Here is a 15,456-nt window from a genome sequence, read left to right as displayed (position 1 = left end):
AGTCTTCTCGAATAAGGGTGGAGAAGAGCCTGCCTCCGTCGTTGTTGGAGTCCTACATCCCTCCCAGGAGGGAGTCAAAGGACTCCAAGACAATACCAGGAGGCCCCTAGCACCAGAATCTACAGGCTCAGACATTTTTCTGTTATGGAAACAAACCGGTTTGAGCCTAAGGACGTGGAGCAGGCTGCTGAGAGGTGAAGGAAGTCACCAAGACTCCTTCCTAGATAGGGCTTTGACATTCAAGCCCTATAAACCTCCAGCACCCCAGCCCCACCAAAACAACGGCAGCGAAGACAGTGGTGTCTAAGCCCTTTCCGGTCAAGGACAAGAAAGGCAAGAAGTCCTCCAGGGAAGGGAAGAATCCTAGAGGGAGCAGCCGAGGCCGCAAATGCTAGGATTGGCAGTCCCCCTGCAGGTCCGCAGTGGGAGGATGCCTGCAAGTTTGCGCAGACAGGTGGCAGCAACTCGGGGCCGATTCCTGGACGATTTCCGTAATCAGTCAGGGGTATTGCGTCCCGTTCACAACATCTCTACCTCCCCTGAGGACGAATCCGGTGTCATTTAGCTCCCTTGCCATGGGATCAGCAAGGGGGCGGCCCTTTAGGGCAGAAGTCCAGATTAAAGCAAACTCCGTTCAGCATGGATACCGCAAACACGGTCAGTTTTGCAGTGAAGCCGCAAGACTTCATGTGTATACTGGATCTGAAGGACAGGTACTTCCAGATCCCAGTCAATCTGTCTTCAAGGAAGTACTTAGGATTCAGCCTAGACCACAAGGGGTACCAGTTCAAGGTGCTGTGTTTCGGTCTCTCCACAGCACCACAAGGTTTTACCAGAAGTGTTCACCCTGATATCATCATGGGCACACAGGATCGGAATCCGTATCCTCCGTTAACTGGATGACTGGCTGATCCTAGCAGGCTCGGAGTCATCCCTTCTTCGACTCCGAGACAAACTTCTACGACTTTGCCAGGATCTGGAGATCATGGTAAATCTCGAGAAGTCCTCTCTGCTTCCCACTCAAAGACTGGTTTACCTAGGCATGATTATAGACACCAATCTCCACAAAGCCTTCCCATCAGACGACAGGATAGCAAGGCTGAGAAGGGTCGCAAGCCCTTTCATCAGTCGAGAAGAGCTTCCAACCCAATCGTGGTTACGTCTCCTCGGTCACCTTTCATCCTTGGCTCGTCTAGTTCCCAACGATCGCCTCAGGATGAGATCTCTCCAGTGGCAGCTCAAGTTCCGGTGGAATAAAGGTTGCAATTCCCCGGACGTCATGATCCCTATGAGTCCTGCGGAACGGACGGACCTCCAGTGGTGGGTGACAGACGAGAACCTACGAAGAGGAGTGGATCATCTTGTCCTTCCCCCGGATTTAATGCTGTTTCCGGACGCCTCAAAGAAGGGGGGGGGGGGGGCACGTTCTGTACCACAGGACCTCAGGCCTGTGGTCAGAATTAGAAAAGTGCCTCCATATAAATCATCTAGAGATGAAGGCCGGTTTGTTGGCCCTTCAGCAGTTCCAACAATACCTGGCAGGTCACTCTGTGGTGGTAATGAGCGACAACACCACAGTAGTGGTTTACATCAACAAGCAAGGAGGTACCTTTTCGAAGCAGCTATCCCATCTTGCAGTAGAGACACTGAGATGGACCGAAGTCCGCTCGATTCTACTATCGGCGCGTTTCATTCCAGACAAGAGGAAAGGAATGTGCTCGCCGACAACCTGAGCAGACCGTCTCAGATAGTGAGTATCGAGTGGTCTTTGTGTCATCTAGTAGCCAACAAAGTCCTGACTTTGTGGGGATTCCCCGACTGTGGATCTGTTCGCGACAGCGCTGATCTTCAAGCTTCTACCATACTTCCCCCCAGTCCCGGATCCCAAGGCACTCAGGCAAGATGCCTCTCAACAACAGGGGGACGACATGAACGTGTACGCCTTTCCCCCGTTCTGTCTGATGAGGAGGGTACTCAACAAGACCAGAATATCGGTCAATTTTTCAATGACCCTCATAGCTCCGCTATGGCATCACGCGGAATGGTTTCCGGACCTTCTGCAATTCCTAACGGAACTTCCGAGAGAATTCCTTCCACGACACGATCTACTCAGACAACCACATGCCAGCATCTTCCACAAAGCTGTAGCTTTGCTACGACTTCGAGCCTGGTGACTATCCAGCATCTCCTCTCTGAGAGAGGAATTTTCGCAACAAGTTGCGATTAGGATGGCTAGACATCTGTGAAAATCATCCGCATGTGTCTACCAGGCAAAGTGGAAAGTCTTCGGTGGTTGGTATCTTGGAAGGGGTATCTCTCTACTAGATGCCACTATTCCAGCAATAGCGGAGTTCCTCGTGTATTTGCGGGAAGAAAAGGCGCCTTTCTGTCTCGCCGGTGAAAGGCTATCGCTCGGCCTTAAGTCTAGCCTTAGGCTCAAAGGAATGACCTTTTCTTCCTCGCTGGAACTTTCCCTACTCATACGAACTTATGAACTTACCTGCCCTTAGTCGGATGTGAGACCTCCTCCATGGAACATGGTTCGGGTTCTCAGGTCTCTTAAGAGACCTCACTATGAACCATTACGCAAGCTTCAGTTCGCCACCTAACTTGGGAGACGGTGTTCTTACTAGCTTTGGCTTCGGCCAAGCGAGTCAGTGAACTTCATGGTCTCATATGACATCGCCCATGCAAGGGTATGGAGGAAGGTAACGTTTAAACTCGTCCCTGGGTTTGGTGCTAAGACTCAAAATCACGGGGGGCTGGGTGCTTGGTTCAACTCCTTCCGGATTCGATTCTCCGTTCTGTAACAGATGTCCCAGACCTTCTCCTACTGTGTCCAGTAAGGAGTCTGAGGTTATATCTCAGAAGAACGGCTACAGTCCGTCCCCAGGTGCAAATATTGTTAGCACTGGGAGAATTAAGAGGAGGGTCACCAAGAACACCTTCTCGGCATGGATTCGTAGGGTGATCCATCTGTCCCTGAATCCAGACCCTCCTCCATCATGTCACCCTAGAGCACATGATGTCAGGGGCGTAGCTACGTCCCTGGCCTTCAAGAGAAATTTCTCAGTGACGCAGGTCCTTCAAGCTGGGGTGTAGAAGCATCGACGACCTTCACAACCCACTACCGTCACAACGTGACCCACAGGAGGCTCGATACGTTTTCTATCGGCCCTGTGGTGGCTGCACAATAGCTGGTTTAAAACCTCAAGCTCCTTAGTGGACAAGTAGCAGAAGGTTGAGGGCATTGTTACCTGGTCTTAGTCTGCATGAATGAAAAGATTTGTCTGGCCCTTACTCTTTTCATCCTCCCCTCTCTTGGGGAAAGCAGCATCCTGGGTTCTCTGCACAGCTGACCTCAAATCACTGCAGGTAAACCATGTTTCCTTGTGTTCCGAGTATTAAGATAATACTGTCACGTCCCCATACCCTGACGAGGTGGTATTGGGAGAGTCCTAGCCTAAAGTTGCCTTCTAAGGGACTACAGGTCAACTTCCTAGGACGAGTCACACTTCAGACCTTCACACACAGCTTACGTAGGCCGCAGCCCTTGCGCAGCAAGGTTCTAGCGAGGTATAGGGACTCATTGTTGAGTTCTGACACACTCAGATACTGAGTCCCCGGGCAAAGCCAAAAGCCAGTACTGGCTGGGACTTACCACCCTTCCTAAGGGGTGAGTCACCCATATTAAATAGCGTGGTTTGTATTTCAGTTACGGAACAAATGGCAAATTCGTAGGTAATTTGTATTTTTCCTAACTATACAAACTTTGCTATTTAATCAAACTTGGCCGCCAGCCCTATCTCCCATGAAGTCCTACCTCTAAGCAAAGTGAGCTCATCACAGGTGTGTGTGAGGGGGGGGGGGGTAAGCAGGCTACCCTCCCTACCCCCTGCTAACTAGCGGTGGGGTAGTAAACCCTCGTTAAAATTCTAATGGCTTGTCATTTCAGCTACGCCGAAAGTAATAGCCCATATTAAATAGCTAAGGTTTGTATAGTTAGGAAAAATACAAATTACCTACGAATTTATCGTTTTTCTGTTAAGCTGTCAGGTTGTTGAGCAGTGATAAAAGCAAAAAGCTTGCTTAAAGTACAATGCATGAAATTGAATATTTATTGAAAGTTTTTTTTTTTTATTTAAATTGAGCCAGAATCCTGTTTTTCATAATACTTTCAGGGAATATAATTGTAATATTGTATTTGTGTTTATATATTGAGTCTTCATATTTCATTTCCTACCCCCTCCCCCAGGTTTTATAGTGAAGCTCTTCAGTATCTTGTTCCTGTCCTCCATGTGGAACCAGATGCTTCAAAAAGAAGTGCCATAAGGCGTAAAGTCAACGAGTACTTAAATCGCACAGAAGAGCTGAAAAAAATCCTTGATAATAATAGTGAAACTGTCAAGAATGCCAGAATTCCAAAATTACAAAAGCAAGATTCTGGATCATCGTCTTCAGCAGCATCTAAAGAATACAAAGGCAGCAGAGACGAACTTCTGAAGCTAATAGCAACAACACCCCAGATCAAGGCTGCCATGGAAATTGCCGCATCAGGTGAGTTGTATGCACATGAAGGAAGTTATGCCATTGCTTTAGAGAAATACACACTGGCCCTCGGTAAACTTCTTGATTTATTGCAAAACGAACCTAAAGGTCGTAGAAAAGACCTGTTGGTTGAAGAAGTAAATAGATGGATGCATCAGGCAGAATGTTTAAAAGAACTTGTCAGTGGTGGATCCTCTCCAAAACATACTACTGATAGTGAGAGTGTTCCTGAGGCAGACTTGGAAAAAAACTGCTGCATTCAATAGACCAAGTATAAAAACTTCTACCACAGTGTATTGTACATCTGAAATTTTCCTTTGTCTTTTACCGTCTCGTAATTTTCCTTTCCCGAGGTGATATGGGCTTTGCTAGAATCTTGAGCAGAGCCAAATAATTTTTATAGAAATAGGCATGATTATAATCATCTAAGTCATTTTTCCTTTCTTCTATATGCAGCTTTGATTTTGAAAAAAATACCTGTGATACAAAGTATATTTTTGCACATAACTGCCAGAGTTTAATTTAAAGGAAAGCAGTACCGATAGCCCTAGCCCACTTGGGTATAATCTATATCTTGTTTGCTATTGTATTTTGAGAACAGAAAGTACTGTACTTGAAGTGATGCGGAATGTTTTCAGGATGAGAATTGGGTTGGCAAATTATTTTAGTTAATTAAATTACTTTATATGATAGATGGTGTTAAAGACACAATCTCTCTCTCTCTCTCTCTCTCTCTCTCTCTCTCTCTCTCTCTCTCTCTCTCTCTCTCTCTCTCTCTCTCTCTCTCTCTCTCATTTAAAGGCCTCTTTTAAAAGAGCATCCTTTTGTTTCTTTTTATTACATTATTATCATCTAGTTTATGAAGGAAAAACAATCAGTCAGTTCATATCAGGTAAATTTTTATTTTAATTAAAGGTTTGCTTACATAATTTTTATGTAAGTATTCTAGTGTATTTGTGAGTGAAGGAGTTTACTTTAGTATGGTACAATAATGATTATAAGACAATTTTTATATTATAACCAAACAGTGTTTGTTAATAGTTTTAATTTTGTTTTTTCTTCCATGCAATTTCTAAACTTCAAGAGTGTTTACTTATTTTTTTCAATATTAAACTTACCCGATAATCATGTAGCTGTCAACTCCGTTGCCCGACAGAATTCTATGGAGGGATACGCCAGCTATCACAATACTAGAAGGGGGTGTATTTACCAGCGCCACCTGTGGCCAGGTACTCAAGTACTTCTTGTTGACACCTCCTCAATTATTCCTCTGTCGTGCTTCCGGCAAGACGTTCTGGGATACGCTTATGTTCTTGGAGTATTTTCACGACTTTGGTGAAGTATTTCTCTTTGATTTCGGCTGTCGCTTTACTGGAAACTTCTATATTAGCTTAGTTAGCTTTTGGAATTAATTTGATTAATTATGGTGGCGTAGAGAGTATGAACTCTCGTTCACCTTTCAATGGCCGACCCTTCCCTTAGACCATTGGTTCCCAACCTGGGGGTAAATTACCCCCTGGGGGTAATTTAGCAATTTTTCGGGGGTAATGGAGGGGTGACAGAAAAATGTTAAGAATTCTGAAAATCAAGTAAGCATTGGTATTAGGATTAATGTTAACTTAGTCTTAGTATTTTAAGTTGTAAAGTAAACCTATTATAAGTAAGTAACAAAGCTAAACCAAATAACAATAAATATCAAAAACTAATATACATTATTAGAAAAGAAAAAATATATAGGTTAAGTGTGTGGTAACCGAAAAGTATTTTCACAAGTATGCTTCAGGACACAAGTCACTCAGTAACCCCAATGACTAATCAACGAGTCCAGTACGCGTCACTCACTGCCCGAGTCTGCCTCTATTTCACACTGCCAGTTTCTCTGTGAGCATCAGCCGAGGTGGACATGAGCTGGTATGTATGTGTACTGTCCTGTGCAGTTTATACATATTTGCGGAGCTGAACAGTGGTAATCTGCAACTCCAGGGCCGAAACACGACTGTCATTGATGCCCGTCACACTGTGGCTGCATTTCTGGCGAAACTGAGACTCTGGATTCGGCGCTTGGAGAAAGGAGTGATCGTCCAGTTCCCCACTCTAGACCAGTTTATTGAGGAGAATAGTCATGATACTGGATCTCTTCTACAGACCATCAACAAAGAGATGAGCGACCATTTGAAGGGGCTTGAAACAAGCATGCATCACTACTTTCCAGAGAGTGACCAAGAAACAGCCAGTCTTCAGTGGATCATTCATCCCTTCTCTGTACCTGATGAGGCCATTCATGCAAAGGATCACAATGCAAGCCAATGAAGCCTTGAAAATCAAATTCCAAAACCAAAATTCCTTTTGGATTTCACGACTAGCCGACTCACCAACTCTGTCCAAGAGAGCCTTGAAGTTGTTGGTATCATTCTCAACAACTTATCTGTGCGAGAAGGGGTTCTCAACTGTGCTGGGGATGAAAACAAAAAAAAAGGACTCGCTTGAATGTTGCAAACGATGCCAGGCTGGCACTTTCAACCACGAAACCAAGAATTCCTCAACTAGCTTCAAATATCCAACTCCAACCATCTCGCTGATGCTCTTGACATCTTTGGTAAGTCATTAGAGATGCAAAATGTACTAATACAATAAATAAAAGAAATTATCTCTAGTGTTTTAGTTTAGCCATATATATATAAATGTTGACAACATTTTGTGAAAGGGGTAACATGCTTAATGTGGCATGCTAAATTGGGTAACAAGCTGAAAAAGGTTGGGAACCACTGCCTTAGACGGAAGTGTTGGTGTCTAAGAGAGTATAGACTCTCTTTCTTAATTTTGCTTAACAAAAGTTATAGATTAACTTCCTTTTATTATAAACTTATTAAAATTAATTTTTATATTTGTTTATATTCGACCTTCCTAATAGTAGGCGGTCTTTTCTTGGTACCGAAGTTAATTAACATTGAGCCCGTCATTTCGGTTTTACCTGTTAACATATTATGCTATTTCCGCCACAGAGTTTGAAAGAATTTCTTTGATAGTCTCGTACTGTTTTCAAAGTTGAACTAACGTTTTGTTTTGTCTCTGCAGTTGTTGACGTTCAGAACGTTCAACTTGCACTCTATCGTTACGATAGAGAAGAATGTTCACGGTTTCACGTTGCAGTAAGAGTAACCGTGTCTAGCGTTTTGTTCATTCTTTCTTAACTTAATGGTTTTGATCCTAATAAAGGAACTTTTCAGTTTTTTCCTTTAACAATAATATGTTTTAACGATATATATGATTGGGCTCTTCTCTCAGGTTCTAAGTCAAGAGAGAGAGAGAGAGAGAGAGATAGAGACGGAGGGAGAAAGAGGATAAACGTTTCGTTCAAGCCTGCCAGGCGTACGAGTAACGTCGTTATCGTTTTTGCTCTTCTCCCTAGTCTCTTTAGGGGAAGAAACTAAACGTTTCTAGAGTGATCTAGTGTTTAGTCTCTTTCCAGCCACTGAATTATCTTTCATTAGATTTTTCTGTTACATTGTAATTCTGTTTTCGCAATTACTAACTTTTGAAAAAGGATAGAATTGCGTGTTTCAGGTACAAACCACTTAAAGTTTCGAGTTCAGTGAAATAAGTGCAAACAGAAATCAAAGTGATAAGTGATTAATGTGCGTGAGGGTACTTTTGTGCGCGCCAGTCGTCCTCCCAGTCCGGGACCTCTTGCAAGCTCCCAAGCCCAGGGGAGAAGCAATGTCGAAGGGCAGAAGGGTTCAGCAGGCCTTGATCGGCGCACAGAAGTATCCTCGGTGGTTGTGGGCGTGTCTTACCGAGACCGTCACTCCCACCCGCAGACGATTGAGCCCTTATTTTGCTCGTCTGCAGAAGAAATTAGGGGAGAAAACGCTGGTCTCAGGTCTCAAGACCTTTTAAACGTAAAGTCCAGACCTATGCCAGACGTACGAAGTTAGAGTTCACAGTCATTGGGTTAGCTCTGACTCTCCTCAATCATCAGTTGAATGCACTCCGCCTAAGAGGAGTAAGGTTCTGCCACAACAGAGCTCGACTGTTAAGGCTTTACCTCAGCCTACTGTAGTTTCTGCCGACCCCAAGTGGACTCTACTACAGTCCATGCAAGCACTGCTTTCGGACTTGATGCGTGAGTGTCGGGCTGAGAGTGTTGCGCATCCGCCTCCGCCTACACTCCCTCCGCCTATGCTCGCTCCGCCTGATCGCAGTACCACCTGCCAGGCGTACGATGTTGTGGACTCTACCACAGTCCATGCAAGCACAGCTTTCGGACTTGTTGCGTGAGTGTCGGGCTGAGAGTGTTGCTCCTCCGCCTCCGCCTACACTCCCTCCGCCTACACTCGCTCCGCCTGATCGCAGTACCACCTGCCAGGCGTACGATGTGGTGGACTCTACTACAGTCCATGCAAGCACAGCTTTCGGACTTGATGCGTGAGTGTCGGGCTGAGAGTGTTGCTCCTCCGCCTCCGCCTACACTCGCTCCGCCTGATCGCAGTACCACCTGCCAGGCGTACGATGTTGTGGACTCTACTACAGTCCATGCAAGCACAGCTTTCGGACTTGATGCGTGAGTGTCGGGCTGAGAGTGTTGCTCCTCCGCCTCCGCCTACACTCTCTCCGACTACGCTCGCTCCGCCTGATCGCAGTATCACCTGCCAGGCGTACGATGTTGAGCCACGTGCTGAGTTTGCTGTTCCCAGTGGTGTTCAGCCTCCGCCTTCCTTAAGGCAACCTTTACAATGGGATCAGGAGGATTATACCTCTCTTCCTCCGCCTCCACTTGCTGTTCCACCAGTGATGCAACACTCGGTTGAGGTACAACAACCTCTCCCGTCCATGAGTCAGTCTCCTCAGCTCTCGCTGCAGCGAGCTCAACCCTCCACAAGGCAAGCACCACAACACCTTAGCCTTGCGCCTCAGGAGCCTCAGCTTGCAAGACATTTACCTTGTTCTGCGCAGCCTCTTCCTCATCGCGCTCCGCTCACACCACAGGAACTGGAACTTGCTACTCCGCTTCCGCCAACCGCTCAGCAAGCGCAACCCTTGGGTTCAACCACTCATGCTAGGAGTCAGCCTCCTCCACCCATGCGCCTTCCTTCTGCTTGTCTTTTATTCAGCCTTTGCAGACTGAGCCTCAGGTGTTCCCTCAACAGAGTCTTGAAGAGGAAACCACAACTATTGTTGTTCCAGCTCGTTATGACTCTGCTGTTCAGCATACCTTACCTCCATTTTCAAACCATGGCAAAAATATGAATCATGAGTTATGAATGTAAGGTAAACATTATGTTGATTTTTTCAATATTAAACTTACCCGATAATCATGTAGCTGTCAACTCCGTTGCCCGACAGAATTCTATGGAGGGATACGCCAGCTATCACAATACTAGAAGGGGGTGTATTTACCAGCGCCACCTGTGGCCAGGTACTCAAGTACTTCTTGTTGACACCTCCTCAATTATTCCTCTGTCGTGCTTCCGGCAAGACGTTCTGGGATACGCTTATGTTCTTGGAGTATTTTCACGACTTTGGTGAAGTATTTCTCTTTGATTTCGGCTGTCGCTTTACTGGAAACTTCTATATTAGCTTAGTTAGCTTTTGGAATTAATTTGATTAATTATGGTGGCGTAGAGAGTATGAACTCTCGTTCACCTTTCAATGGCCGACCCTTCCCTTAGACGGAAGTGTTGGTGTCTAAGAGAGTATAGACTCTCTTTCTTAATTTTGCTTAACAAAAGTTATAGATTAACTTCCTTTTATTATAAACTTATTAAAATTAATTTTTATATTTGTTTATATTCGACCTTCCTAATAGTAGGCGGTCTTTTCTTGGTACCGAAGTTAATTAACATTGAGCCCGTCATTTCGGTTTTACCTGTTAACATATGCTATTTCCGCCACAGAGTTTGAAAGAATTTCTTTGATAGTCTCGTACTGTTTTCAAAGTTGAACTAACGTTTTGTTTTGTCTCTGCAGTTGTTGACGTTCAGAACGTTCAACTTGCACTCTATCGTTACGATAGAGAAGAATGTTCACGGTTTCACGTTGCAGTAAGAGTAACCGTGTCTAGCGTTTTGTTCATTCTTTCTTAACTTAATGGTTTTGATCCTAATAAAGGAACTTTTCAGTTTTTTCCTTTAACAATAATATGTTTTAACGATATATATGATTGGGCTCTTCTCTCAGGTTCTAAGTCAAGAGAGAGAGAGAGAGAGAGAGATAGAGACGGAGGGAGAAAGAGGATAAACGTTTCGTTCAAGCCTGCCAGGCGTACGAGTAACGTCGTTATCGTTTTTGCTCTTCTCCCTAGTCTCTTTAGGGGAAGAAACTAAACGTTTCTAGAGTGATCTAGTGTTTAGTCTCTTTCCAGCCACTGAATTATCTTTCATTAGATTTTTCTGTTACATTGTAATTCTGTTTTCGCAATTACTAACTTTTGAAAAAGGATAGAATTGCGTGTTTCAGGTACAAACCACTTAAAGTTTCGAGTTCAGTGAAATAAGTGCAAACAGAAATCAAAGTGATAAGTGATTAATGTGCGTGAGGGTACTTTTGTGCGCGCCAGTCGTCCTCCCAGTCCGGGACCTCTTGCAAGCTCCCAAGCCCAGGGGAGAAGCAATGTCGAAGGGCAGAAGGGTTCAGCAGGCCTTGATCGGTGCACAGAAGTATCCTCGGTGGTTGTGGGCGTGTCTTACCGAGACCGTCACTCCCACCCGCAGACGATTGAGCCCTTATTTTGCTCGTCTGCAGAAGAAATTAGGGGAGAAAACGCTGGTCTCAGGTCTCAAGACCTTTTAAACGTAAAGTCCAGACCTATGCCAGACGTACGAAGTTAGAGTTCACAGTCATTGGGTTAGCTCTGACTCTCCTCAATCATCAGTTGAATGCACTCCGCCTAAGAGGAGTAAGGTTCTGCCACAACAGAGCTCGACTGTTAAGGCTTTACCTCAGCCTACTGTAGTTTCTGCCGACCCCAAGTGGACTCTACTACAGTCCATGCAAGCACTGCTTTCGGACTTGATGCGTGAGTGTCGGGCTGAGAGTGTTGCGCATCCGCCTCCGCCTACACTCCCTCCGCCTATGCTCGCTCCGCCTGATCGCAGTACCACCTGCCAGGCGTACGATGTTGTGGACTCTACCACAGTCCATGCAAGCACAGCTTTCGGACTTGTTGCGTGAGTGTCGGGCTGAGAGTGTTGCTCCTCCGCCTCCGCCTACACTCCCTCCGCCTACACTCGCTCCGCCTGATCGCAGTACCACCTGCCAGGCGTACGATGTGGTGGACTCTACTACAGTCCATGCAAGCACAGCTTTCGGACTTGATGCGTGAGTGTCGGGCTGAGAGTGTTGCTCCTCCGCCTCCGCCTACACTCCCTCCGCCTACACTCGCTCCGCCTGATCGCAGTACCACCTGCCAGGCGTACGATGTTGTGGACTCTACTACAGTCCATGCAAGCACAGCTTTCGGACTTGATGCGTGAGTGTCGGGCTGAGAGTGTTGCTCCTCCGCCTCCGCCTACACTCTCTCCGACTACGCTCGCTCCGCCTGATCGCAGTATCACCTGCCAGGCGTACGATGTTGAGCCACGTGCTGAGTTTGCTGTTCCCAGTGGTGTTCAGCCTCCGCCTTCCTTAAGGCAACCTTTACAATGGGATCAGGAGGATTATACCTCTCTTCCTCCGCCTCCACTTGCTGTTCCACCAGTGATGCAACACTCGGTTGAGGTACAACAACCTCTCCCGTCCATGAGTCAGTCTCCTCAGCTCTCGCTGCAGCGAGCTCAACCCTCCACAAGGCAAGCACCACAACACCTTAGCCTTGCGCCTCAGGAGCCTCAGCTTGCGAGACATTTACCTTGTTCTGCGCAGCCTCTTCCTCATCGCGCTCCGCTCACACCACAGGAACTGGAACTTGCTACTCCGCTTCCGCCAACCGCTCAGCAAGCGCAACCCTTGGGTTCAACCACTCATGCTAGGAGTCAGCCTCCTCCACCCATGCGCCTTCCTTCTGCTTGTCTTTTATTCAGCCTTTGCAGACTGAGCCTCAGGTGTTCCCTCAACAGAGTCTTGAAGAGGAAACCACAACTATTGTTGTTCCAGCTCGTTATGACTCTGCTGTTCAGCATACCTTACCTCCATTTTCAAACCATGGCAAAAATATGAATCATGAGTTATGAATGTAAGGTAAACATTATGTTGATTTTTTATCCCCATGCAAACATGCATAAAGCACTCTAGCACTGGTCATGGAATTTCTGAGAAATGTTAAACGCCATGCACACGCTCTGCTTTCCTTACAGCAGACTCTGCTTACAGCAGGCTCTGCTTACTACATGCTCAGCATACAGCATGCTCTGCATTCAGCATGCTCTGCATACAACATGCTCTGCATACAGCATGCTCTGCATTCAGCATGCTCTGCATACAACATGCTCTACATACAGCATGCTCTGCATACAGCATACTCTGCATACATCATGCTCTGCATACCTTACCGCATGCTTCTCAGTCACACATCTTGGGTTGTTGCCAACTCACTAGACTGTCAAGCAGTTTCATAACGTTGCCTTCTAGTCTGCTGCTTTTGCACCAGTGAACCCTCACTCAGAGAACTTAGCTTTTCTAGGATAAGGTCCCTGTAGATGAGAAAGTTCTTTTCTCCCTCCTTCTGATATTCCCTTGAGGACTCTGTCATTTGGAGGGAACCTTTAGCTGCATAACCTCTTATGGACTTTTATTTAAGCATAACATGCTTACAGGGAAGGTTATGGTTCCACTTCAGTCGCTAATCCCGTCTGTTACCACACCTTCTCCCATAGACCTTGAGCTGTGTTGCATGACATGCAGTCCAAGCTTAGTCCTTGTTAGAGGATTTTTTGTTTACGGAGTCAATGTGTCACGGGGAAGATGTTCAACAACCAACAGAAGTGACTTGTTGTGACGCAGTGCGGCAACCCGTTAAGGAGTTGTCTGTACGACCCAGACAGTCTAGACAGATTCGGGTTGTCACTGTACTTCCTCGCTTGCCCATGATTGACAGTTCACAGACTGTGCAGCAGTATCATGATCTTGTGTCCGGCTCCGTCAGACGACTGGCTTTTAAGAGCTCCCACAAGTCGTCGCTGTCTGGAGATTTTCAAAGGGACTATGGATCTGACCAAGGAACTAGGCCTCCTGGTCAATTTTGAGGAGTCTCAGCTCGTTCCATCCCAGACCATTGTCTCCTTGGGTATGGATCTTCAGAGTCGAGCTTTTCGGACTTTTCCGTCGGCCCCAAGGATCTTCCAAGCCCTAGAATGCATCCAGAGCATGCTGAGAAGGAACCGATGCTCAGTCAGGCAGTGGATGAGTCTAACAGGGACACTTTCATCGCTGGCCCTGTTCATCGAGTTAAGGAGACTCCACCTCCGCCCCCTTCAGTATCATCTAGCTGCTCACTGGATAAAGGACATGACGCTAGAGACGGTCTCAGTTCCTGTTTCCGAAGAGATGAGGTCTACTCTAACGTGGTGGAAGAACAGCATTCTTCTCAAGGAAGGTCTACCATTGGCTGTTCAGACCCCCGACCACCGTCTCTTCTCGGACGCATCGGACACGGGCTGGGGTGCGACACTGGACGGACAGGAATGCTCGGGAACATGGAATCAGGAGCAAAGAACACTTCACATCAATTGCAAGGAGTTGTTGGCAGTTCATCTGGCCTTGATAAACTTCAAGTCCCTCCAGCTAAACAAGGTGGTGGAGGTGAACTCCGACAACACCACAGCCTTGGCTTACATCTCCAAGCAGGGAGGGACTCATTCGAGGAAGTTGTTCGAGATCGCAAGGGACCTCCTCATTTGGTCAAAAGATCGAAAGCTCACGCTGGTAACGAGGCTCATTCAGGGCGATATGAATGTCATGGCAGATCGCCTCAGCCGGAAGGGTCAGGTCATCCCCACAGAGTGGACCCTTCACAAGAATGTTTGCAGCAGACTTTGGGCCCTGTGGGGTCAGCCAACCATAGATCTATTCGCTACCTCGATGACCAAGAGGCTCCTCTTGTATTGTTCTCCGATTCCAGACCCAGCAGCAGTTCACGTGGATGCCTTTCTGCTGGATTGGTCCCATCTCGACCTGTATGCATTCCCGCCGTTCAAGATTGTCAACAGGGTACTTCAGAAGTTCGCCTCTCACAAAGGGACACGGCTGACGTTGGTTGCTCCCCTCTGGCCCGCGAGAGAATGGTTCACCGAGGTACTGCAATGGCTGGTCGACGTTCCCAGGACTCTTCCTCTAAGAGTGGACCTTCTGCGTCAACCTCACGTAAAGAAGGTACACCCAAACCTCCACGCTCTTCGTCTGACTGCCTTCAGACTATCGAAAGACTCTCAAGAGCTAGAGGCTTTTCGAAGGAGGCAGCCAGAGCGATTGCCAGAGCAAGGACGACATCCACTCTCAGAGTCTATCAGTCTAAATGGGAAGTCTTCCGAAGCTGGTGCAAGGCCAATGCAGTCTCCTCAACCAGTACCACTGTAACCCAGATTGCTGACTTCCTGTTACATCTAAGGAACGTAAGATCCCTATCAGCTCCTACGATCAAGGGTTACAGAAGTATGTTGGCAGCGGTTTTCCGCCACAGAGGCTTGGATCTTTCCTCCAACAAAGATCTACAGGACCTCCTTAGGTCTTTTGAGACCTCAAAGGAACGTCGGTTGTCCACTCCAGGCTGGAATCTAGACGTGGTCCTAAGGTTCCTAATGTCATCAAGATTTGAACCGCTCCAATCAGCCTCTTTTAAGGACCTCACATTAAAAACTCTTTTCCTCGTGTGCTTAGCAACAGCTAAAAGAGTAAGTGAGATCCACGCCTTCAGCAGGAACATAGGTTTCACATCTGAAACGGCTACATGTTCCTTGCAGCTCGGTTTTTTGGCTA

General features: G+C 46.6%; 1 protein-coding gene across 1 annotated transcript in view; it reads left to right on the top strand.

The window, feature by feature from the left end:
• Aduk (Another Drosophila Unc-51-like kinase) overlaps window positions 1-5,331 on the top strand; it is a 151,097-nt gene extending 145,766 nt beyond the window's left edge. The window contains exon 3 of the mRNA XM_068348036.1: window positions 4,256-5,331. Within this exon, the coding sequence (XP_068204137.1) occupies window positions 4,256-4,814 (559 nt within the window). The 3' untranslated portion in view covers window positions 4,815-5,331. The remainder of the gene's footprint in view (window positions 1-4,255) is intronic.
• The last annotated feature ends 10,125 nt before the right edge of the window (window positions 5,332-15,456 follow it).

The sequence above is a fragment of the Palaemon carinicauda genome, chromosome 24 (genome assembly GCF_036898095.1).
Source record: "Palaemon carinicauda isolate YSFRI2023 chromosome 24, ASM3689809v2, whole genome shotgun sequence".
In the NCBI taxonomy this organism is placed as follows: Eukaryota; Metazoa; Arthropoda; class Malacostraca; order Decapoda; family Palaemonidae; genus Palaemon; species Palaemon carinicauda.
Note: the sequence above shows the minus strand (reverse complement) of the source record. Positions and strands in the feature narration are given on the sequence as shown.